The 27,794-nt window shown below is 35.0% G+C and overlaps 1 protein-coding gene across 1 annotated transcript in view; it reads right to left on the bottom strand.

Moving 5' to 3' along the window:
- LOC111367875 (serine/threonine-protein kinase SAPK10-like) overlaps window positions 1-14,747 on the bottom strand; it is a 31,528-nt gene extending 16,781 nt beyond the window's left edge. The window contains exon 1 of the mRNA XM_022988959.1: window positions 14,200-14,747. Coding sequence (XP_022844727.1) covers window positions 14,200-14,376 — 177 coding nt within the window. The 5' untranslated portion in view covers window positions 14,377-14,747. The remainder of the gene's footprint in view (window positions 1-14,199) is intronic.
- Window positions 14,748-27,794: the final 13,047 nt, after the last annotated feature.

Genomic DNA, 27,794 nt, shown 5'->3' with positions numbered 1-27,794 from the left:
CCCCCCCCCCCAGCCACAGCCACAGCCACAAAACCAACTGCCACCACAACCATCAAACCTACACCAAAAACCCCATTCCACATTGTGTAAAAGTGAGCAACCACGAACAAAAACTAGAAATAAAATAAAACAAAATAAAATATTGCCAGATTTCATGGTTGCAGAAAATTCCAATTTGAACTCCGATTCAAGATTTGAAATAAAGTGTATTTATCGATGAGATTTAAAATCAATTGGAACTCCGATTCAAGATTTTCAACCATACTTCTCGTTTGTGAGTATTATTACAAATATTGTCAGATTTGAAGGTTATAGAAAATTCCAATTTTCTCTGACTCACAGAATTGGAAAGAAAAGTAGAGAGAATGTATTGTTATGATTTAGAGTGGGGTGTGAGGTATATAAGAAGTATGGGGGTTGATGATGTTGTTGAGAAAGAGACGATTCCATATTCTGTAGGTTAGTTTAGGTTGGATGGGGGTGGGTGTCGGGGTGGGGGGTGATTTTTAATTTTTTATTTCTTCTCTCTTTTTTATTTTATTTTGTTTTATTTTTATTTCTAGTTTTTTAAATTATTTTATGTATATAATAGCAAATTTACCATTTTACCCATTTTAATTTGGTCAAAATCAATCAAAGTCCACCTTCCTTGGTTCAACTAACGGTCAAACGAATGAAAACTATCCATTTGGACCCCAAGTACATATTTTTGAAAGGTTTGAGGCTGTGGGTGGCACAAACGAAATTTTTGGACAATGTCTACTAATAAACGAAAGATTTGATACCTCGGTGGCAATTTTCCCTCTTTAATATTGGCAAACTACAATATTAGGTATTCCATATTTGTCTAATATTATTTTGATCAAAATAGTCACCAATAATACCAATATTTATCTATCTTATAAAATTTTGGACCCCATAAACTTTCAAGAAATATACATATATTGCCAGCTTTACGTACCTAGCCTAGATTTTTTTTGGTGAGGAACAAATAGGGTTGGTGAAGAGAAAAAATTATTATAGATCACAAATTCAATTTTTTTTTTTTAATCAGAAATAGAATGAGGTGGCAGATTGAGCTGTATTTTGGGCAGACAAGGAAACAGTTATAGCATAAGCTACATTTATAATCTTCTCATTCCTTGGAAATTGATGCAAATTTTCTAAACAGAATAACAAATTCAAGATTCGTCATGGGTGTGGGCGGCGATATGTTGCAACAAGTGACGCATAACAACATTATGCAAGTTTAAAAGTAGTATTCAAATTAATTTGGGTTCAATTCACTAAGTCCTCTTCCTAACAATTTATAATTTTGTCAAGTCTATTAAAAGACGATATCTTTAGCAATTAAAACAAGTCACGTTAGAGGACGATATGGATTTCGATGATTGTATAGTTAATGTTGAAGTTGATAGAACAAACTTGTGTTCAAATCTGCTTACTAATTCAGCCAGATGCGGCACGGTGTCCCACCTTTTCACTTGCCATTTGGTGGGACTCTTCCCAAAGGCGAACCCTCCTCCATTGGTGATCCCTAGTACATTGATTATTATGATTAAGACATTTATCTCACAAGAAGTATGAATACCAGATTTATGAGGACTAGATCATCGGGATACACACTCGTGTTTAATTGATTTACTATCACGTTTTTTTCATACTTCCCGTCTTGAAATGAAATTATACTCTTCTGTTGCAAGATGTTTGGTTTATGTCCCCTTCCAGCTATTGCTTTCTCTTTAATTTTTTTGTTATTAGTAAAATACCTCTATAATGTGGTTTGAATTTAAAAAAAAAAAAAAAGTAAGTCATGTTAATTTTAGTATAATGAATGGAAGTCTCTTTAAATCCAACAAAATATGTCTCAATTACCTAATTCATAGTTCTTTAATTTAAACTCAATCAATACCACCTCTACTTCGTGTTTATTGTCAATTCTTTCTTACCCATTTTAATATGATTGATATCCACTTATCATTTTGATTTCCTCTTCGTTCCTTTTATGAATTTATATTTTATCGTTCAACAACTCAACATTGATAACCATTAACAATGGAAGATCTAAATTTGACTCCTAATTTATTGAAATATTTTGAGAATTCTATAGCACCTTTTCATTTCAAGCAACAAAAGAATAGTACATGGAGAAAAAAAAATAAAAACATGAATGTAACAAAGTGCTGACAATGTTAATTGTTTATCACAAATGGAATGGAAGGGGGAGTTCTGCTCTTAATATGGATGAACATTGGAGACATCGGCATGTGAGTAAGAATCAGAGTTTATTATTAATGTGACTAAGAATCAGAACATTATTATTATGTAATGTTGTGCAACTATGAAAATGAAATGTTATACTTCAATTTCGCAACAAAGATACATGTATATTTCTCGAAGGTGGAAGAGCTTACTTGTGCAGGGTCTGCAACAAAGATCCGTGAAATTAGCTGCCGACATTCCTCAGAAATATTAACATACTCTGGAATGGAATACTGAACATTTAAGATTCTATGAATCGTCTTTCGGAAGTCCTTAGGTTCTTCAGGATCCTCAAATGGATAGGCACCTACGAGCATCACGTATAAAGTGACCCCGCAGGACCATACATCCGCAATCTGAAGCAGTCGCATGATGTTAGATCAACAGCCAGCAATCTAAAAAATCTATATATATAAGAAAGCAATCTAGTATATTTGGGGGATGGGGTTATTTTCAAAGAAAAAACGATTAGCTACCAAGTTACTACTTGCATTTGTCCCCTCAAGGATTAGTTTCTTGTTGTCTCAGGGATTTGGTAAGAAAGTATACATTGTCAGCCGTTCAAAACTCAACTTGAATGCAATTGATTTGTCCAGCTCCATTCTGGTAAAAGTTAAATCAAATGTGGAAAGAGATCAAAGACAAATTACTCTCTCTCAACCTTTTTTATATCGCTTATTCCTAAAAAGATAAGGCCTCCTGGTTTTAAACTGAATTCTTTTAGCAGCTTGCCGAGGCCTTCCTAGCATGTGCGTCACCCAAGGCATAAGGGACATGATGACGTGGCGTCATCATCACCTTCCTCCGGCTTTTCCAAGTGAAATCCTCTAGCATATGAAGGAGTGAAAAAGTGCTTTTTTGTCGTGAAATTTCTTCTAAAATGACCAGGTTCAAGGGTTTTAAAGAAGATGTTCGGACCATCAATGAACTAATTGGATTAACCAACCAAAGTTAACTTCTGTTATTATGTATTTGGTGTGGGCGTTAGAGCATTAAGAGGACCTTTCCCTAGTACGAGAGGACCGGGAAGGATACACCTCTGGTGTACCAAAGATACTGATATCTTGGCAGTATTCCGAGTCACTCCTCAACTTGGAGTTCCGTCTGATTAGTTAGTTGGTGAGGCAATAGCTTACCAAGGCAATAATCAGCAGCTGGTCAAGTGTGTTCTGGCATGGTTTGTTTTTAGATAACTCACTCTATTTATTAAATTATTGAAATTAAATATTAGGTTCTCTATCAGTTTCATTAACAGTCACTCCAGTCCATTCTAAATTATACACTAACTTTCTACTTCTAGTTTTATTTAATTTATGTTTTCTGTCGAATGGCTTTTACATCTTCTCAAATTGTTAACTAATTTTATGTAGGTCTAATTATGCCAAATAGTCGGAGATGAACTAAAAACATAATGGTATTCAGGATCAATCATCTAGAACCTACAGTAGTTTATAACTTAAAGTAGAGAGAGAGAGACTACAAATTTGTGAGATTTCTTGTACAGTACTATTGACTCTAGCATTAAACATGTCACTGGAGTGTTGACTAAAATTGACATCAAAAGAGAAGTGATTTAATGCAAGTGCAACACCTAAATCTTAAAGTACGAGTTGAGTGCCAATGAACCAACCTCTTCAAAATTAGCTTACAGTTCTACAATCTGACAACCAATTTAGCCACTGTCTGGTGGCCTTTAATTTGAAAAAATTATATTCTGAATAATATTTTTTGGAGAATGTGTGGTTCAAAAAAAAAAAAGTAGGGAAAATTTTGAATTTACATGTACGATATATTATTGTGTGAATATGTGGTCGAAAATGAGTATGAAAATAAATTTTAAGTAAAGTAATTTAAATTAAAGGCCATCAAACAAGGGCATAAATTGAGAACTACAGATTTCGTAATGCTGCTAGCATGATTTTGTACCTACCGTTTTTAGTTCGTAGTTTGTACTCTTAAATTGTTCCCGTATGAATGAGAACAGATTTTCCATGGAAAGTGAAGTCGGTAAAACATGTTCTTTTTTTCATTCCCACATTGTTTTATTATGGGATATACTCGCAGCGAACAAATGTACAACGCCCTCAAAACATCTTTTTTTCTTTCCCACATTGTTTTATTATGTAATAGTGTAATACACTAGCTGCAAACAAATGTACAAGGCCCTCAAAATTAAGCACCACTAATACCAAGGGATGGAAGAAACTTAAAAACAACATTAGCCGGGCATTATAGATTTTAAAACTTCACCTTCACCCAGAACAACTCGGGATTATCAATTTAGAAAATTGTAAGACAAGTAAGTTGGGTCTTCATAATGAAATAAAACAGGTGATCCAAGCAGAAGATTACCTCACACCTCACAGATCTTATAGGAGTTCATAGAGAATTTTTTTTTTTTTTCAATGCAATTGAGAATATGAATATAAATATCATATAAGAACTAATAGAAAAATTCTTGTGAGAGTAATCATTTTATTCTCCATATATCATATAAGGATAATTGCAATCACCGTCCCAAAACTTTCAAATCTTTGCAGGTTTTACCATTAACCTTTCATTTGTTGCACCTGTGTCCCAAACTTTTCAATTGCGTGCAGCTGGATGACAAATGGGTGGAAACCATCTATATGTCCGTTAGTTGACCAAAAAAATAACTTTAACAACATTTTTAACAATCTCAAGAAGGAAAAATAGTAACTTCATATTTTTTAATATAAAATAATTAAAATAACTAAATAAAAAACCCAAAAAATACAAAAGTAAAAGAAAAAGAACACAGACGTCTTCTTCCCCACCCCCAAACTAAAACCACACACAGTCAACATCCCCTACTGAAACTATTTTTTTTCATTTTTTGCACTAAACTCTTTCAGCACAATCATTGTTGCACTGTTATTCATTTCCAGATCTAGGAATATCATGTTTGGTTCGCATTTCTGTTTCTGTTGATAAAAGCAAGTTTAAAGAAGCATTTCTGTTTCTGCACAACTATTGCTGCACACTTTTTTTTTTTCCCTTTTTTCTTCTTATTATTCTTCCCCCCCCCCCCCCCCCCGCACAAGCAAGCTTTAAGATGCTTTCTGGACCAAGATTTTAAGGGTAGCTTTAAAATCTGATGCTTTGGAATCAATGGGGTGGAAAATTTCGACAATATCCTCTTGCTCTTCGATCTCGCCCAGAAGTGGTTGGGGACTAAGGAAAATAAAAATTTGGTCCAAATCTTCTCATACTTTTGATCAGGAGTTGGCCGTAAGTTGCAGAATGGGAGGCAGATTCATTTATGGAGAGATCGATTGAAATTTTTTGTCTGTGAGTTATGAATATGGGTTATGGAGAAACAAATTTATGCAGTTGATTTATGTATATGAGTTATGTATATGCTTGAATCTACTGTAAATGAATACCATGGGGATTCCATGGAAGAATCTGCTTCAAGTGTGGATTTACATGGCAGCGATTGGTGGGTTGTGGTGGTAGGCAACGGCAGCGTAAGGGATTGTTATGTTTTGGCTTGTTTGGGGACGTCTGTTTCTTGATTTCTTTTGTTTATTGTTAAAAATGTGGTCATAGTTATTTTTTTGGTAAACTAATAGACTTCAGCAGTATGCACTTGAATGGTTTGGGACCACGGGTGCAACGAATGAAAGGTTAAGGTAAAATCCGTAGTGTTTTGAAAGGTTTGGGACTGTGGCTGCAATTATCCCTATCAAATGTGCCTCCATCCCAACCCCAGATGTTGAATAAAGAAACTTCCAAACAAATGTCAAGAAATAGGTAAAGTGTTCAGTATAATGTCATACCAAAAGTACGCAATACGATATCCAAATATTTCATTAGATTATATCTGAAATCCACATCCAGATGTTCTTAGCATATTTTTTGTGTTTCTCCTATGCATGAATATAAATTACCGCAACCATTTTCATGATGTATAGTGTGAAATTGTCAAAAACAGAGCGAATAGTTTTACCTTGCCATCATATTCTTTCCTAAGTAACACCTCAGGAGCAATATATGCAGGAGTTCCAACAGTAGATTTTGGTTGTGAATGCAGCAATGAAGACTGAAAACAACAAGGTATTCTCAGGATTGAAAAGGACAAGGCAGATAACTAGGAGATACTAAAGCAAATAAACATTATAGAACAGCAGGGTTTTCTGTATTATCTGAAAGCTGATCAAAATCCAATCATAACAATCCATAAGCAATACCTTAGAATACCCAAAATCACAGATTTTGAGTCTTGGAGCAGGGCTTCCATCCAACAGCGTGTTTTCCAGCTTCAAGTCCCTATGACATATTTGCTTCATCATGAAACGTAAGATTGATCCTTCAGCTTATTTCCAATCAATACAAGCAGAAAATAATCATAAATAATACATGACTTTTCCACTAGAACATTAGAATACCATCGAGTGACAGTAGCTGACTCCAGATATAAGTTGCTGAAAAAAAAAGCGAGCCTGCCCCAGAAACAGCAGTAAATATCATCAGTCACAATTGTGCTGCATGGAATAACAGAATAGTAGCAATTTAATTATAACAACCTCATCCTCATTGAAGCGTCCCGCATTGCATTTGCATATTCGCTCAAAAAGCTCTCCTCCAGATGCATACTCCATGACAATGGCCAAATGAGTTGGTGTTAGAATGACCTGATGTTGGATGTTGAAAATGTGACCATTAAGAAAATAAAATGTCTCAGGACCATATAAATAAGGCAAAGGGATAATCAGCAGCAAACCTCTTTAAATCTAACAATATTAGGGTGCCTCAAAGAACGGTGATTGATGATTTCTCTTTGAACATTTTCATCTATCTGCAATGAACATTACCAGGGTCAGTGATTGTTAAGTACAAAAAGATAATAGAGAAATATAAAGGAGTTCAAATATAGAAGATATCTCATGAAGCCAACACCAGCCCTGCAGGACAAAAAGAAATACTTCGTGGAATATCAAAGCATAACTTTTGGGCATTTCTTGGGGGGAACAATGGAGAAATACAAAAGGTTGTCAGGCATAGTGTAGCTATTTATCAGAAGGAAACTGCTGGTCAGCCACAAAGTGATCAACCATCGCTATACAAAAATGAATGCTCAAATGATTATAACAATTTAGTCTTACCAAATTCTTGCCATTCTCTCTGTTTAAAATAAAAAGGAGAATAAATATATGTAACGGAACCAAAATTACATTTTGACTATTTATGGGTTATAGGCATTCTTGTGATTATTAAGTTTTCACTGCTTTACTAACTCCATTTATTATCATACGTGGTGGAGCAAACTTTGATCTCAACTATATCAACAGCACCCTGTCAAAGTCAAAGCAAGACTTGCTAAGGAACAAAATAAAGCTAAAAGCATCCTGCTACAATAAATAAATATCATTCCTACACAGAACACCGAATAAACAATGAAGTTATTTTAACCCAACAACGTCCAGACCACGTTTTGCATTGGAAAATCAGGCTTCATCAAAATCAACTCCAATGGTAATAAAAATGAAATTTTCTTTAGATTTCAGTTCCTAGACCAAAACATTACATGACATGCTCAGAATCAGAAAGTTGTGGTATTGTAATTGTATATATTAAAAAGTCTAGCTAGAGTATACACAGCACGTAGCATCTGAGAGAAAACCCAAGCCATTTTTGGCAGCTACTTATTAGACAGTCTACATAAATTCCATTCTATGTTTATTTTTATTGATAAACATAATAATCACAAGAAAAGAGTGCTAAATTTGGCCCAATTCAGATGGTGCTATTAACTTAAGACTATGGCCTAGCTCCCGTGGATAGAGCAAAGCCTTACCAGGCAAATGACCTGGGTTTGAGCCCCCTTTTGGGGGAAGGCCGAAATCCTGTCATCCCTTTTTAAAAGATTATAAAGATGGAGGTCGAGTTTTATCCTTCAACTCTCATGAGCTCAAGAAGCCCTGTTCATTCCTTCTCTTCATGTGCAAGATATTTTCGTGAACTAATATAGTAGATGCCGACAATGCAATAGAACTTTCCACAAGAAAGCAATACTAAGCTACATGAATGAAATTTCTAACCCACTCCATTGGGCATTATGAAGTAGCATGTGGTATCTCGATTTTTATTGTACAATGTACTAGTTACTGAAATCTTCATTTACAACAAAAATACTTGGTTCACGATTTACAATATATATATGCATAAAAGAATTATAAAAATCTTATGTAACATTCAACTTTGGCCACAAAATTCTAGAAGTGCAATCATCGGGAAATTGGTTCTACAAAGAACTACTTTAGGGAAGGCAATAATATGTACCAGTGAATTATTATATACTGGCTACTTATCTTGCTAAGACCTGAGAGGAAGAAAACGATGACTGCTCAAAAAAGGCACGACAGCATAGGATATTGCTAGTAATAATTTTATTAATCTGTGCATAGAATATTGCTAGTTGTAATTTTATTTATCTGTTCACTTTCTTTTTTCAGCTAACAAGTGTGAAGACAATGTCTATCCTATTTTAGAAATCATTTAAGAGAAATATTTCCTAGAAAAAATTATAACTCCAAAATAGAAAATGAAAATATAAAATCTCAGGAATTGTAAATGTTCCCAAAAATAAGATTTTCCATGTATGTGCCACTAAAAATAACTGCAAAATTAGAGTTATTTCAACATTACTACTGGAAAACAATTTCCAATGGTAGAGAAAACGAAGTACAGCGAACATGAGTTGCTATTGAAAAATACTAATCTCACCCGATCGCCTCGCTCAATATACTTAGCAGCAACCAGCTCATTGACCTGTTTATCCTTCAAGAGCCAGACCATCCCGAAATTACCTCCTCCAATATCCTTAATAAACTCATATCGATCACTGTTGTGCACAATTGGCACACTACCTGGGCCCCTTTTTATTGACAGCCAATCCATTTATCTGATTAACTAATATTACAATCCACTACCAATCTAACTAGGTTCACTAATAACTGAAACGCATCAGATGAAATCGGAAGGAGATTTACAGAGATAAGGTGGTTTTACCCATGGTCATTTTCTTTTAACGGGAGGCAACCTATCGGAAGAGTGGATGGGAGTAGCAGTTGTATTTTCACTTTTCTTGAGAGCAAGGGATGCTTGACGATCGATGGGATTGATGTGTGTTCTGCTGTATTCTACTGTAAAGCGACTGGAGACGAAAATGAAGGTGATGCTGACATCAAGGTGTCGTTCTGAAGTAGCTGAACAGCGTTATGTAACAATGTTTTCATCTCAAGAAGACTTTTTCTTTTTTTTTTTTTTTGGTCTTAAACATTTACGCTTCTTTCCCCTGTTTTCTTCTATAGTTTTTGTTACCTTCGAAGGGTCAAATGACGAAAGTATCCCTTGTTTAAAATAGGGAAAATTGCAGCCGAGGTACCAAACCTTTCGTTTATTAGCAGACTTTACCCAAACCTTTAGTTTGTGCCAACCACAGTCCCAAACCTTTCAAAGATATGAACATGGGATCCAAATGGACGGTTTCCATCTGTTTGACCGTTAGTTGACCAATAAAATTGAATTTTGACCAATTTTTGACCAACTTAAAAGGGTATAAAGGTAAATTTGACCACCTTAAAAAAAATCATCTTCTTCCTCATCTCACCCCGAACCCCCACCCAACCTAAACTAACCTACAGAAGATGGAACCCCACCCCACTCCCCCCCACTGCCCAAATTCGCCGCCCAAAACCAGCAATGGCGACACTAACTCCCGCCGACCAGCCACAGCCACAAAACCAACTGCCACCACAACCATCAAACCTACACCAAAAACCCCATTCCACATTGTGTGAAAGTGAGCAACCACGACCAAAAACTAGAAATAAAATAAAACAAAATAAAATATTGCCAGATTTCATGGTTGCAGAAAATTCCAATTTGAACTCCGATTCAAGATTTGAAATAAAGTGTATTTATCGATGAGATTTAAAATCAATTGGAACTCCGATTCAAGATTTTCAACCATACTTCTCGTTTGTGAGTATTATTACAAATATTGTCAGATTTGAAGGTTATAGAAAATTCCAATTTTCTCTGACTCACAGAATTGGAAAGAAAAGTAGAGAGAATGTATTGTTATGATTTAGAGTGGGGTGTGAGGTATATAAGAAGTATGGGGGTTGATGATGTTGTTGAGAAAGAGACGATTCCATATTCTGTAGGTTAGTTTAGGTTGGATGGGGGTGGGTGTCGGGGTGGGGGGTGATTTTTAATTTTTTATTTCTTCTCTCTTTTTTATTTTATTTTGTTTTATTTTTATTTCTAGTTTTTTAAATTATTTTATGTATATAATAGCAAATTTACCATTTTACCCATTTTAATTTGGTCAAAATCAGTCAAAGTCCACCTTCCTTGGTCAACTAACGGTCAAACGGATGGAAACCGTCCATTTGGACCCCAGGTGCATATTTTTGAACGGTTTGGGACTGTGGGTGGCACAAACTAAAGGTTTGGGCAAAGCCTGCTAATAAACGAAAGGTTTGGTACCTCGGCTGCAATTTTCCCTTTAAAATATATTTGGCATGAATAACAATGATAAGCAAGAACTTCAAGTTCAGAATATCAGATGTCTTGATGCTCATAGTGGGTCTAGTTTAACATCATTAATATCAGCTTACACCCATCGGACTGGTGGAAAATAACTAATTACCAGCATAATTAAATCATGATCTTCGATTTTTGTGACGTGTCTGCCCAGCTTACTATATGGGCACTTAATTAATTTGATTCACTCTTTCATTTCGACTAATTTCTTGTGATCAAGAAGAGTGGAATAAGAGGATCAGTATATCCAATCATAAATTAGTAGGGGATAAGGCTTTATTGTATTCAGTGGAGTATCACATTGACTAATTTAATATTAATTTTAGAGTAATGCCTCAAAACGGTACCAGAGGTAAGCTCTGAAGGGTAATTCCAAATTTTGAGCGAGACCTCTTCATCTAAGTGGTCACATCCACACCATTTCGGTTTAAGCATCATCTCACATAAAATGTTGTTTTTTCCCCTGGGTTCAACACTTGTGAGGCTTTAATTAAATTCACTTCAATCTACTAATATCAGTCCTACTTTCTATATAGTAGCTCCGCTCTATGTAAATTGATTCTATGTAGATGATGTGGAAGATGCTACCATCTAAGTATTTGAACACACACCTGTGCTAAAATTATGCAGGAGATCCGGACCCTTTTTTCTGATCCTTCGAGAATTCCCAACGAACCCAAGTCACAATACGAAAAAATCGGAATGAACAGCCCATTAGTTATGCATCAACGTTCCAAAAAAAATACTTGTATGCATTGTTTAGCTATACATCCACCCCCAAAGTATCATTTCTAATACATCGGTGAGACGCGCTCGGACATTGAACACACCTGTGCTAAAATTATGCAATTCACATTGAATGTCATATAATTTGTGTAAGCAAGAACCCAGCTAGCAAGAGAAAGGTTTAAAAAAATTATAGAAGGAGAGGAGTTTTCATAATTACAAGGATCTGGTTCAGACAGTGGTCCTGTAGCAGTCATGATTCTCAGGACTTTAACTCCAAGGGCCAACTGTGGCACTATTAAATTATACTATAATAATGCCTTTGCTACACTTTAAGATGCTATTTACCAATAAGTATAGGAAAAACTATTTTTTGAGTGAAATACCTGTATGCAGAAAATCTAAGCGACTAATTGAGACTTGAACCGTGTTCCATTACATTATACTTCTCTGTTAGCCATGTTGCGGGATTTTCAATCAAGTAAGCGGATAAGTATGTATCTGGAAGAACACAATTTTGTTCACAACAAATAAAACATGACTAAATGATGCAGAGAGTTTGGACAGGGTCCTTCTAGGAATTCTGTAGGACACTGATCATATCAGCTGATGAGAAGTGATTGATGATAAGAAATGATTTGAGTATCAAAATAACCAGATGATATAACTATTAGACAAATACAGAATAACAGTTAATGTGATATCTTGAGGTTAGTTATGACAATCTATAATGTGGAAGAATATAACCTACTATTCTTCAAAGAAAGAGTTTATGATAAGACTTGCATCTAAAGGTATATACGATCAGAGTGGTAGATATCAAGGAAATACAGAAGGCAGAATGAGAAAGAAAATTGTTTTTCCACCGTTTCAGTTGGACAAAGGGGGAAGCGAAGAAGTATAAGGTTAAAAAGAACTTATTTTTCCTTCATCTTAAACATCGTGCAGGATACATTAATTCAGAAAATTCCTATTCTGATAGATCACATAAGAGGAGGATAATCCACTTTCCTTCCGCAAAAGGAAATAGAAATAACTTTTCTCCAACACTGCAACCCCAGAGAATTTTCCCTCTGCAGAAGATACCCTAATATGCAATCTTAAATAAACATCTTGCTGTCTCAGTAGTGTACCAACTACAGTAAGCAACTTTGCAGCAGCGACATCAGCACTCAATTAGAAGATGGCTATCTAAGCACAAAGGTCAGGGTCTTGGCAGTGGCCTCGTACCCCCAACCCCTTTCCCTCTATACCCCAGAAACAAAAAAGAGACTCGTTTCGAAGAAAAGACCTAGCCTCTATTTGTGTTTCCTAAACAATTACTAAAAAATCATTTTTCTATCCAAGTCAGAGTCAAACAATAATTTCAACCTTGCATTCATGGCTACTACCCATTTATTATCCATATATCTAGCACTATTCCTCCTAAAATTTACTAATAATTTTCGATGAACACAGGCCTAGAACTATATGTATGTGCGTGTACATCTGCATCTATGGTCTTCAAAAATTGATAAGCACTTTATTAGTACTTAATGAAATGAAAATTTCAAGAAACAAAGAAGTTTTAGTTAGTGAGAAAAAGGTAGAGTAGATTGAATAACTTATATCAATTTTTTTCAATTTTCATTTTTATTAGTACAGAACTTCTTCCCGTCTCCCCCAGTATTTCTCTCACGCCTCCAAAAAACACACTTGTACTCATACAGAAAAACATTTATTTCTCTTAACCACTCTTACTCAAATTTTAATCCATGATTTATGGCATGAATATATAAATTTTGGCTTCAGCCAGAAGTTCCCACAAGAAACATCCATGCTTCTTTCATCCAACCAATCTGAATTGCAGCAAGAGCCATCACTAGATAGGAGTTCAAACTCCAAAAAACCATATTTGGGGTACCTAGACTAAAAACATCATATGTTTCAAAGAGTCAGTGGTTTCTAAAAAGTCCAGTTTCTGTATACCTTCATTGTCTCTCTTAGCGTACATGTTTTTCATGGAGATATAAATCCACCTCATACTTGTAGAGAAGAAGTTTGGATAAGCGAGCTGGGTTCTTTGTAGGGTGTCTTCCGTATTAGCTTCCTATGAAGCTCATATACTTATTACAACATGTGCAAATATTTCCCATGTTGATTTCAGTGAATAGAGTATAACACACATGCAGGGCTGTTATGTAGTTACAGAATACTTCTGCTTGAACTCAGATTAAATTTATTTTAGATACTAAATAAGCTGACAATGATACTGATCAATCTTGTTTGAACTTTGCCAAATGAAGCCCTTGAAAAGTCAGGCGCAATATAATTATCAATTTACAAAAATCATATCCCTAACTTCTATCAGCTCTTGAGTTGAAGATGATATGGATCCTATTTAAAGTAATCATTTGCATTGTCATCTCATCCGAAAAAGTAAAAAACCAAATATGTGCATCAAAATTGGAACTTAAAATGCTTAATCCTAAAAAAAAAAAAATCCGAAAGTAGAGGTTCCAAATTTGGACCAACAACAATAATTACGCACCAAATTAAAGCGTCTCCAGTTTTTACATAAAATCCAGCTCCAAAAGCAGATAAAGACAAGCTAAAGTACAGGTAATTTGATTTTACGCAAATAACGAAACTGACCTTGTCGCCTCGCTCAATATACTTAACAGCAACAAGCTCTTTTGTCTGTTTATCTCTCATTAGCCGCGCAACCCCAAAATTACCCGACCCGATGTCTCGAACTAAATCGTATCGATCACTATCGTGCATGATCGGCATATCCATTCCCGGACCAACTGTTATCTGCGCCCGATCCATTTACCGGATTGAAAAATATTAGGTCTTAACCCCAGCTTCAGTTGATGAATGAAACTCAGTTCATTCACACTACTCAATTCCCTAAACGACCCCGTCCTTCTATCAGCGATAAATAGTTATCAGGTCGGCCGATCGGTAGGATTCCGGTCTAGGTTTTTTGGGAGATAGTTGACTTATTAAGAAGTGTAAAAAGCTGTTGTTTTTGTCCTTTCACTCTTTAGAGAGATTTTTTTAGTTACGTGGACGGCCAACGATCAGATTAATCTCTGTTCTCTGTCGTATGTGATGGGGAAGAAAGAGAGGCTGATGACACGAGGTCGTTTCGGCAAGCTGGTCGAAGATTCATAACCGCCCCTCGCACCCCGCCTGATAAAAACGTTACTCCCTCTTCCTATTTTCTACATTTTTATTTGGCTATAATTAGTAGTTAAATGTTTCAATGACCAACAAACTTTATACCGTATTAATATTTACTCATTGAACTTAATCAAGCGTTCCATAAGTCACTGAACTTTACTCCGTCTCACTCTATCACTCTCCGAATAGAATCCGTTATTAGATTTGCTTACATGGATAATGGAAAACTAATGCGGCCAGTTAAATATGTCCGTGTTATATGAAAAAACTCAAGATCGACACAAAGTACAAATCTCAAACAAATGACGATAGCATCAAGATCTCATAGATTTTAGGCTCAAATCCACCTTGTACCCGTATGTACAAAGGTTGAATCTCACAAGAACCGGCCCTAAAACAAAGAATACAGAGGCGATCACTTCAATGGTCCCAAGTTCCCAACCTAAATAGAAAACCCTTTCCAGTTCGAAAAAGGAAGTATCACCAAGATTTCTCACTAACAAAGTGACCATAAGTTTAATGGCCAAAAAAAAGGTTCACAAAGAAGATGAAAGGGAAGTCACACGGTCAATCGAGAGAGAGAGAGAGAGAGACCCAGAAGCTTCTTAAAGAAGCACACAAAGAGGCGAGAGAATAAGAGAGGGATTAAGTCAAAAGTCCCAGACCAAGAATATTTATATAGGCAAGGTCATCACCGTAGATCATAGGGTTAGGAAATCTAACGGACCAGAGCGACACACGTGTATTACCAGAGTTTGGGCCGGGTTATCAGGAGTCCAACTCAATGCGTTATCGGACAAGGGCCTATAGTATCCGCATTTTCAACCATTTATCATCATAGCCCAAAGTCGGCTGGTCCACCAACTAATTATGGTATCACAGCCCAACAAATCTCCCCCTTGATGCCAATGACCAAGAGACACAAAGAAAAAAGAAAAAATTATAACAATAGACTTCTCAAGCAATTGGTATAACTTCTCCAAGATCATCAACACCAAGTAAAATACACCTGCATCAGTACAAATTTACCCAGTATCAATTCTTAAAAGTTGCAAACATGAATTAAACTTATTTAAAGGAAGTATCTTAGTACCCATATCAGTTGGATGAAATTGAGTAGGGATTTTCTCAAGCAAAATGATTCCCTTTGTACAATATCTCTTATGAAATGCAATCTTACATCTATATGTTTAGTTCTTTCATGAAAAATTGGATTTTTACATAAATGTATAGCACTTTGATTGTCCGAATATAGAACAACAGGATCAACAGATTCATTTACCTCATTTAGGAGACCTTTCAGCCATAAGGCCTCTTTAATGGCCTCGGTTGTAGCCACATATTCAACCTCGATAGTAGAAAAGGCTACAATTGATTGCAATTGAAACTTCCAACTAATACAAGTATCACATAAAGTAAACATATATGCCATTGTAGGCTTCCTATTATCTCTATCACTGGCATAATCTGAATCTACATATCCCTTTAATCTAACTCCCTCATTGTTTGGTTTAAAATATAAGCCTAAGTCTGCTGTTCCTTTTAAGTACCGTAATAACCATTTCATTGCATTCCAATGTTCAAGACCAGGGTTGGACATCAATCTACTTAAGGTACTTATAGCATGTGCAACATTGGGTCGTGTGCAAACCATAGTGTACATTACAGATCCAACAGCATTTGAATATGACACTTTTTCCACATTTAATGTCAGATTCATCACGTGGGCATTGATCTTTACTCAATTTAAAATGACATGCAAGGGGTAATGTCAAAGATTTAGAATCATATATAGCAAACTTGGATAACACCTTTTTCACATAATCAGTTTGTGACAAAAATAATAACTGCTGTGACCTATTCCTGTTTATATTCATCCCTAAAATCCTTTTAGCATGCCCTAGATCCTTCATTTCAAATTCAGCACTTAGAACCCTTTTAATCTCATTTATATCACTTATTTTCTGGCCAATTAACAACATATCATCCACATATGAAAGCAAATAAACACTCACATAGTTGCTGTTATTCCTTTTAAAATACAAACAATGGTCAAAAGAACTTCTCACAAAGCCAACTGAAGTCACAAAGTTATCAAAACGTTTATACCATTACCTAGGAGATTGTTTTAGGCCATAAAGAGATCTTTTAAACAGGTATACATGATCAGATTTTCTTTTATCAACGAAACCTTGTGGCTGTTTCATATATATGGTTTCATCAAGGTCACCATGCAAGAACGCAGTTTTAACATCAATTTGCTCTAATTCATAATCATATTGTGCAACTAATGCAAGCATGAATCTAATAGTATTATATTTTACAACCGGAGAAAAAATTTCATTGTAATCAATACTAGGTTTTTGGGTAAACCCATTAGCCACTAATCGGGCCTTAAATTTAAGGAGCTGATTAGGGAGATTACCTTCTTTTACCGCATAAATCCACTTACAGTCAACTAGAGATTTATTTTCAGGTTTAGGCACTAAGCTCCAAGTCTTATTCTTCACTAAAGACCTCATTTCTTCCTCCATAGCAAGCTGCCATTCCTTAGAAAACTAACAACTGATGGCCTCTTCATAGGTTTTAGGCTCCTTAAAGGTTAATTCCTGATAAGACAACATAGCAAAAGACATATAGTCTTGTATTCTAATAGTCTCTCTTATTTCTCTTCTAACCCTATCTCTAGCTAACCGATAATCACCTAAGGGGTTCACTAATTCATCAGTAGGCACTTGAACAGTTTCATTCCTTGATCCTTCCACAATTTTATTTTCATCTTGATTTTCAACAACGTGATCAGGTGAATGTTCAAGTTCCACTTGCAGCCTAATATTTCCTTCTTCCTAGCCCTTAGGCACCTCTCTTGAGGTCTCTTTGCCTAAGCAAGGCATCTCATTTTCACTGAAGGTCACATTTCTAGTGGTTATCATCTTAAAACCTCCAATTTCTCTCACCCAAAGCCTAAACCCCTTCACTCCTTCAGGATATCCCATGAAAACACATTTCTGGGGTCTGGGCTTAAGTTTTCCTACACTTTGGTGTGAATATGCTGCACAACTAAAGGGTTTCAAGTGTATACAATCAGCCAACTTTCCTGTCCACACTCCCTCAGGTGTTCTATCATCTAATGCACTAGTTGGGGTCCTATTTATAACATAAACTGCTGTCATAACAGCCCCCCCACAACACTTTAGGGACACCTGAACTGAACATCATACACCTAACCTCATCAAGGATTGTCCTATTCATCCTCTCAGCTATACCATTTTGTTGTGGAGTATAAGGTACTGTTTTATGTCTCAAAATGCCATCATCCTTACACAATTTTTCAAAATCAGCATTACAGAATTCTAATCCATTATCTGTCCTTAAAATGTTAATCTTTTTATCCATTTGATTTTCAATCAAAGTTTTCTAAGTTTTAAATTTTTCAAAAGTGTCTGATTTTTGTTTTAAAAGAAATACCCGTACTTTTCTTGAAAAATCATCAATTAATGATAAAAAAATACCTATTTCCACCTTGAGAGGTGGTGGATGATGGACCCACAAATCAGAGTGTATATACTCAAGGATAGATGTGGTCTTATGCTTACCTGTACTAAAACTAAGTCTATGTTGTTTGCCTAAGGTACAATATTCACAAAAAGGAATTTTAGAAATTATATCACTACTAAAGGCTTCCTTCTTACTTAAGATGTACAGACCTTTCTCACTAACATAGGCTAACCCATTATGTCATTTCAATGTAGCATCACTTTCAACCATAGAGGATTCAGCAATGTGACTTAACACATTTACCTTAGTGACATAGATCTCATTTCTTTTAATACCTTTGAAAATAATTAAGGAACCCTTAACTATTTTCAAGAAACTATCTCCAAATTTTTCTTGGAGACCTATGTCATCTAAGTTTCCAACTGAGATTAGATTTCTGTTTAAATCTGGTACATACCTTACCCTTTCCAAGATAAAGGTGTACCCACTATCAAATTTTAAAGTCACACTGCCTATCCTCAATACGTTACAGGCTGCATTATTACCCATTACTAACTCACCACCATCTAAGTCCTTAAAATTAAGCAATCAATGCTTTCTAGAGGTCATATGGAAAATACAGCCAGAATCTAAAATCCATTCTACACTCTGATTTGAGTTATCTGCATAATTTGCAGAGTTCAAATCAGATGTGGACTCAGTTACAACATAGACATCAACCATACCCTCACCTAGAGGTTCAACTATGTTCCCTTCATCAATCTTAACCTCTCTCTGTTCATTTTTCTTTTTAAATCAGTCTTTAATGTAATGACATGTTTTACCACAATCATAACATTTTCTAGCTCGATTTCTAGATTTTGACTTTTTTCTTCCCTTCCCCTTCTTCTTAGAGGTATTATTCCACTGATTATTTTGGTTACCTTGATTATTACTATGTCTGGTCAGCGATCTACCTCTCACAAACAGGTTTTCACTTTCCTTGCCATGTCTCTCAGATTTAACTTCCAAATCTTTGCTTCTTAAGGCATTAATTGTTAGAATTATAGTTGTTCAAAATAATTAAAAAAAAATTGTTGTGGGCTTAACCATGCGGCCGCGTGAGGCCCTCCCGAAAATGGGAGGGCCACTTACACTATAACCATGCGACCGCATGGTTATAGCCCATGTGTGCGGTCGGATGGTTATACAAAGTAACCGTTGGGAATTCGTTTTTCACCGTTTTTCTTTTGAATTTGGTGCATTTTCAACATAATTTTGCACCATTTCGTGGGAACCCTTCAAAGCCTATAAATAGGTGTTCCAATTACAATGAAAAACACTCTTGAGAAAATTAAGAAATCCACCCAAAAATTATTCTCCCAAATTATCACATAATCAATTCTATATCTATTTTCACTTGTTCTTTGTGAAAATTGCACTTTGTTTTTGGTGTTCTTCACACAAAGGCTTGTTTAATCCTACAAACTATTTGTCGGAACTCCTCAAAAGCATTGGAAAGGGAGCAAATAACGTTTGAGGATAGCGTTATCATTTTCGTGTTCAAGCCTCTAATCATATCTATATTCTTTTCCTCTTTGGTATTACCTATTTTCTTCTCTTCATTGCTTTAAATTTCCAACATTAATCACTATTTCAGGTGTTAAAGACTCTCTGCCGTACTTAATAGTAGTCTTAACATCTCTATAAACACCAAATACGGAATTTAACAAAATTACAGCCTTATATTCTTCAGATACTTCGTCCCCAGCATTAGTTATATCTTGTACCAGCTTATTAAAATTGTCAAGATTATCATCTAAGTCTCTGGACATGTCAATTTTGAAACTGAAAAATTTCTCCAACAGAAATAGTTCATTAGGTAATGATTTTACCAAATAAAGTTCCTCAAATTTATCCCATAAGGCTTTCGCATTATCCAATTTTTCAATATTTCTTAATACTGGATCAGACAAGTGAAGTATAATGGAAGTAAGCAAGTTCATCAGATTCAATTTTTTGTTCATCAGTCATAGTATTAGGATATTCACCAGTTATAGCTTTAAATACTTTCTGTTGAACAAGAACCCTCCTCATTTTTTGCTACCAAATGGGGAAATCCCCTTTTTCCATTAAAAACTGCAAGTTCAAACTTCCTTCTTGTCATTTTGAAGTTTTTAATCAACACAAGAAAGTTTTGAGGGTTAAAGTTCAGCCAGAAGCACAAGGAGATAATTCAAAAAATATATGACAACACAGAGTATTACACCCTATATGAAAATCTCAAAAGGATATAACACAGTGAATAGAGATAAATAGTAACCAATCAGAGAATAATAATAACCCACTTCAGAATGCAGTGTTGTGTCCTGGGTTCACCAGGATTCCGTGAGACTCGAATACCTCAGGTCAAAGCTCAAACCAAGTCCACAATAGTGCAGTGCAAAGTGTACAGTATTAAAAACAAAGTATCAATGAACAATCACAAAGATTGAACAATAGGCAGACTATAGGGATCAATGATTAATTAACAAGCAGTATATCAAAAGTCAGGAATTATTCACAAAATTTAAAACACATGCAGAACACTTTGAATAAAGGGTATGTATGTTGTATTCCAAATTTCAGAATATCTTCAACAAACGAATATATACAATTTCACAACACTCATCAGTGAATCATGTATCACAATTAAAAGACTCAAGAGTGTTAAAGATTTCGACTGGCAGATTAAGTATCACGCAGGAGCCAGTTTATCTAGAACTTTCGAAATCCACTTATTCCTGTAAAATCACAAACAACACATGTTAGTTCACCAAGAAAAATGTAAAGATCCTTAAACCAAGTCAAGATCCGTCGCAGAACAAATTAGGATTTCGATCGTTTGTCGGATCTCTCAAAAAATTTGAGCGTGAAAATTAATTTTTCACATCCAGAAGTCGGAGATGGGGGCTCGACCGGACTACCAAGCTCTGATACCACTGTTATATGAAAAAACTCAAGATCGACACAAAGTACAAATCTTAAACAAATGACCATAGCATCAAAATCTCATAGATTTTGGGCTCAGAACCACCTTGCACCCGTCTATACAAAGGTTGAATCTCACAAGAACCGACCCTAAAACAAAGAATATAGAGGCAATCACTTCAATGGTCCCAAGTTCCCAACCCAAACAGAAAACCCTTTCCAGTTCGAAAAAGGAAGTATCACCAAGATTTCTCACTCACAAAGTGACCAAAAGTTTAATGGCCAAAAAACAAGGTTCACAAAGAAAATGAAAGGGAAGACACACAGTCAGTCAAGAGAGAGAGAGACCCAGAAACTTCTCAAAGAAGCACACAAAGAGGCGAGAGAATAAGAGAGAGGGATTAAGTCAAAAGTCTCAGACCAAGAATATTTATATAGGCAAGGTCATCACCGTAGATCATAGGGTTAGGAAATCTAACGGACCAGAGCGACACACGTGTATTACCAGAGTTTGGGCCGGGTTGTAAGGAGTCCAACTCAATGCCTTATTGGGCAAGGGCCTATAGTATTTGCATTTTCAATCATTTATCATCATAGCCCAAAGTGGGCTGGTCCACCAACTAATTATGGCATCACAGCCCAACAGTCCGAATGGTAAATTAAATGCCAAGTGGCCTTTAGCTCAACCCCTAATTCATTTGTAACCCTAAGCCCCAAATTCTCTCAATATCTTCTTCTAATATAACAAAATCCTCTTCCTTCCAAAGAAAAGCAAATTTTCTAAAAACATTATGTTTCTTTCTCGATGCAATTTCAAAAGAGAAAAATTCTAGACAATCTTCTATACCTCAAGCAACTTCCGTGATGTCTGCAATCAAATCACGGATCATCTTCATCCTCATCTCATCTTGAACGTGAGAGAATTCTTCTTGCAAGATTTCAGATTTTCCCCAAATTGAAGTTGTTTTGATTTCACAGAGAGAAACGCGTGTTTAAATCTAATGGGTAAGGCGTGTTTGGCTGATAACTAGCCAAAAAAAAGTATTACGGCGAGGACGTGAAGGAAGATGAAGAGGCAAAGCAGTTCAGGGATCTTATAAAAATGGATTTGGAATTGAGTTTTGCTTTTACTCCTGGAGATTTTTTTTCCCATTTTATGATGGATTGGTTACAATAGTTTTGAGAAAAATTTGGCCACACATAAGGGAAAAAATTACAAATTCATGTACACCCTTATTGAAGATCACAGGAAAAGACAGTTGAATGGCAAACATTGCTTTCTTTGCAAAAATCGGAACCCATTGTAATTTGTATTCAGGTTTTTAAATCCTTTTGCAAATCTAATAAAATTTTAGCGAATAAATTTCTTCCTCATAAACTTCATTACGATAAGCTTCAATGGGTGTTTTCAAAGATCTCGATTGAGTGTTTCAAACATATCATCTTCATTTTCTGCAACGAGTTAGAGGGTTGTTGCAAGCTGTGTTTTTCTCCATACCAATTTTCCATTTCTTCTGCTCCTAAAATCTCGTCGTAGTTCAGCTAAACAGCTTCATTGAAGAACACCTGAATGATGGCTAACGAAAAAAATCACAAAATGGTGAAGGATTTGTTTGGAATTGCTGATGTGGTGGTAAATTGACATTTAACTTACCATCTGGACTCATTTAACTAGCCATGTCATTTTTTTTAGAGCATTTTTAGAGGTTCCCTATTTATAAAGAGCATGAAATTTAGAGCGCGTATCTTTTATACACTCCAATAATCTTCTCTATTTTAGATGCTATTTTTCTTTTTAATAAATGTTTACTATTTTTAATCATGTTTTATTTAAAAATTTTAATATCAACAATCAATTAATTCAAATATGATTTGAATAATTTTAAAAGTATATTATTGAAATCTTTAACTTATTAAATATATAACATATTCTCAAAGTTTATTTTTATGTATGTACTCTCTAAAATTCAGAGCAAATTATTTATATAGATGTGTTGTACATGAGTAATTGTAGATGCTCTTATGTGACCTTCTACAATGAAACTAAAGAAAATTAAAGCATGTGAGACAACTTCAAGTGCTTGACTTATTTAGCCCCTGTTTGACAACCATTATAATGATAACTTTGGATAAAACGTATTTTGGAGTAGTAATTTTTTGGAGAATGATAGTTAAAAAAGAAAGATTTTATTTATTTACGTGTAATATTATTTTATTGAAGAATGTGTGGTTAGAAAAAATAGAAAGAAAAATGTATTCAAATTTTAAAGGGAATCAAATAAGAACTTAAATTAATAGTTTGTTTGCTTGTGTCTACTAATTAATTTATGGGTTGTAATAATAATTTCAAAACAATAATGTCATGTCTAGTCCCAAACACCTCTTCTACAATCCCACAACTTGTGTAGGGTTTCTTTACATAAGCTACACAAGACAGGATTTGCTCGCTCCCCTTTTAGAATTTTGGGTTTCTATAAGCTTTGAAAAAATCGATTATCTTCTATTACTTGAATTATATCAATGTAGAATTGTTAGGCGGGTCTAGTTGTTCAGTTCAACTCGACGAGTCGATCATGCTCATTTTGGACAAGTCGAGAAAAATTCAACTCGACTTGCTTCATGAATTATCTCTAAGACAAGTCAATTCAACCAACCACTCATCCCACTCTAACATTCCTATCTTAGTGTCAGCATTGATTGATTAAATTGTGCAAAGTAGGAGTAGTTTTTCAGGGTTAGAGGGATATGGATAGAAGGTGATTCAATAAAAATTAGTCATGAATCCTCTTGAGGTTAGCCATGAGACCATCTCATGTACGCTTGTATACTTTATTAATTTATTGTGATGGTCAGCACAAGATATTTTCATTATCCAAGCAGAAAATTAGGGAAAAATCGCAACAACGATTCCTAACCTTTCATTTTTTTGTAAATTTTACCTTAATCTTCAATTTGTGTCAGCAGAGGTCACTAACCTTTGAGAAATAAGCATCTGGGGGTCCAAATGGACAAAAACCATCTAGTTGACTGTTAATTGACCAACAAAGGTGGACTTTGACTGTGGCCTTTAGCTCAACCCCTAATTCATTTGTAACCCTAAGCCCCAAATTCTCTCAATATCTTCTTCTAATATAACAAAATCCTCTTCCTTCCAAAGAAAAGCAAATTTTCTAAAAACATTATGTTTCTTTCTCGATGCAATTTCAAAAGAGAAAAATTCTAGACAATCTTCTATACCTCAAGCAACTTCCGTGATGTCTGCAATCAAATCACGGATCATCTTCATCCTCATCTCATCTTGAACGTGAGAGAATTCTTCTTGCAAGATTTCAGATTTTCCCCAAATTGAAGTTGTTTTGATTTCACAGAGAGAAACGCGTGTTTAAATCTAATGGGTAAGGCGTGTTTGGCTGATAACTAGCCAAAAAAAAGTATTACGGTGAGGACGTGAAGGAAGATGAAGAGGCAAAGCAGTTCAGGGATCTTATAAAAATGGATTTGGAATTGAGTTTTGCTTTTACTCCTGGAGATTTTTTTTCCCATTTTATGATGGATTGGTTACAATAGTTTTGAGAAAAATTTGGCCACACATAAGGGAAAAAATTACAAATTCATGTACACCCTTATTGAAGATCACTGGAAAAGACAGTTGAATGGCAAACATTGCTTTCTTTGCAAAAATCGGAACCCATTGTAATTTGTATTCAGGTTTTTAAATCCTTTTGCAAATCTAATAAAATTTTAGCGAATAAATTTCTTCCTCATAAACTTCATTACGATAAGCTTCAATGGGTGTTTTCAAAGATCTCGATTGAGTGTTTCAAACATATCATCTTCATTTTCTGCAACGAGTTAGAGGGTTGTTGCAAGCTGTGTTTTTCTCCATACCAATTTTCCATTTCTTCTGCTCCTAAAATCTCGTCGTAGTTCAGCTAAACAGCTTCATTGAAGAACACCTGAATGATGGCTAACGAAAAAAATCACAAAATGGTGAAGGATTTGTTTGGAATTGCTGATGTGGCGGTAAATTGACATTTAACTTACCATCTGGACTCATTTAACTAGCCATGTCATTTTTTTTAGAGCATTTTTAGAGGTTCCCTATTTATAAAGAGCATGAAATTTAGAGCGCGTATCTTTTATACACTCTAATAATCTTCTCTATTTTAGATGCTATTTTTCTTTTTAATAAATGTTTACTATTTTTAATCATGTTTTATTTAAAAATTTTAATATCAACAATCAATTAATTCAAATATGATTTGAATAATTTTAAAAGTATATTATTGAAATCTTTAACTTATTAAATATATAACATATTCTCAAAGTTTATTTTTATGTATGTACTCTCTAAAATTCAGAGCAAATTATTTATATAGATGTGTTGTACATGAGTAATTGTAGATGCTCTTATGTGACCTTCTACAATGAAACTAAAGAAAATTAAAGCATGTGAGACAACTTCAAGTGCTTGACTTATTTAGCCCCTGTTTGACAACCATTATAATGATAACTTTGGATAAAACGTATTTTGGAGTAGTAATTTTTTGGAGAATGATAGTTAAAAAAGAAAGATTTTATTTATTTACGTGTAATATTATTTTATTGAAGAATGTGTGGTTAGAAAAAATAGAAAGAAAAATGTATTCAAATTTTAAAGGGAATCAAATAAGAACTTAAATTAATAGTTTGTTTGCTTGTGTCTACTAATTAATTTATGGGTTGTAATAATAATTTCAAAACAATAATGTCATGTCTAGTCCCAAACACCTCTTCTACAATCCCACAACTTGTGTAGGGTTTCTTTACATAAGCTACACAAGACAGGATTTGCTCGCTCCCCTTTTAGAATTTTGGGTTTCTATAAGCTTTGAAAAAATCGATTATCTTCTATTACTTGAATTATATCAATGTAGAATTGTTAGGCGGGTCTAGTTGTTCAGTTCAACTCGACGAGTCGATCATGCTCATTTTGGACAAGTCGAGAAAAATTCAACTCGACTTGCTTCATGAATTATCTCTAAGACAAGTCAATTCAACCAACCACTCATCCCACTCTAACATTCCTATCTTAGTGTCAGCATTGATTGATTAAATTGTGCAAAGTAGGAGTAGTTTTTCAGGGTTAGAGGGATATGGATAGAAGGTGATTCAATAAAAATTAGTCATGAATCCTCTTGAGGTTAGCCATGAGACCATCTCATGTACGCTTGTATACTTTATTAATTTATTGTGATGGTCAGCACAAGATATTTTCATTATCCAAGCAGAAAATTAGGGAAAAATCGCAACAACGATTCCTAACCTTTCATTTTTTTGTAAATTTTACCTTAATCTTCAATTTGTGTCAGCAGAGGTCACTAACCTTTGAGAAATAAGCATCTGGGGGTCCAAATGGACAAAAACCATCTAGTTGACTGTTAATTGACCAACAAAGGTGGACTTTGACTAATTTTGATCAAATTGAAATGACTAAAATGGTAACTTTGCTATTATATACATAAAATAATTTAAGAAACCAGAAATGAAACAAAAAAAAGAGAAAAGAAATAAAAATTAAAAATCATCTTCTTCCACATCTTACCCATCCCCACCCCAAACCAAAACGCAGAACCCGTCATCGTCGCCCACCACCACAAACTAAAACCAATTTGAAAAGCCTACCAATTTGCAGGAGTTGATGGACTTGAGCATATGGGGCTTTTTGATACCAGAGTGGAGGCTCTGATAGGAATGGCAGATCTCAAGGGCTCTTGACTTGCTATCGAAGTTATTTCTGTCTCCGTATCCCCTCACGCATATAGAGTGCACGTCTATTGTTTTCTTCCTCCTCGCCATTCAAGTATTCCTTCTTTGGTATTGGAGCTATCAATCTACTATCATCAGCATTTGAATTATTAGGGAAAGCTTTTGTTTGATTTCTATCTTCTCATTTCGATAGATTTACTAGCCATTTCGATGCATCGTCCCATTTCTATGAAGTTGGTTTTGACATCGTGATTTTCAAATTGGGGAAGATTCTTTGTGTTGTTGTTTGAAACGTTGGTTTTGGTTTGTGATGGTGGCTAGGGATAGCCTAAGTGGCAGATGGTGGTAGGCGAGTTGCTTGTGGGTTTTGGTTCGGGGGTGGGGAGAGTGAGAGGTGGAAGAATATGACTTTTTTTTATTTCTTTTCTCTTTTATTTTATTTTTAGTTTTTTAAATTTATTTTATGCATATAATAGTAAAGTTACTATACTCATTTCAATTTGATCAAAATTATTCAAAATTCACTTTTGTTGGTCAACTGGATGGTTTCCATCCATTTAGACCCCAGACAACCTTTTTTAGTTAAAGCAATAAAGCAACTAAGTTTAAAGACCTCCAAACAATATTTTTATGAAGTTGGTTTTGACATCGTGATTTTCAAATTGGGGAAGATTCTTTGTGTTGTTGTTTGAAACGTTGGTTTTGGTTTGCGATGGTGGCTAGGGATAGCCTAAGTGGCAGATGGTGGTAGGCGAGTTGCTTGTGGGTTTTGGTTTGGGGGTGGGGAGAGTGAGAGGTGGAAGAATATGACTTTTTTTTATTTCTTTTCTCTTTTATTTTATTTTTAGTTTTTTAAATTTATTTTA

Source organism: Olea europaea, chromosome 18 (genome assembly GCF_002742605.1).
Source record: "Olea europaea var. sylvestris chromosome 18, O_europaea_v1, whole genome shotgun sequence".
NCBI lineage: Eukaryota > Viridiplantae > Streptophyta > Magnoliopsida > Lamiales > Oleaceae > Olea > Olea europaea.
Note: the sequence above shows the minus strand (reverse complement) of the source record. Positions and strands in the feature narration are given on the sequence as shown.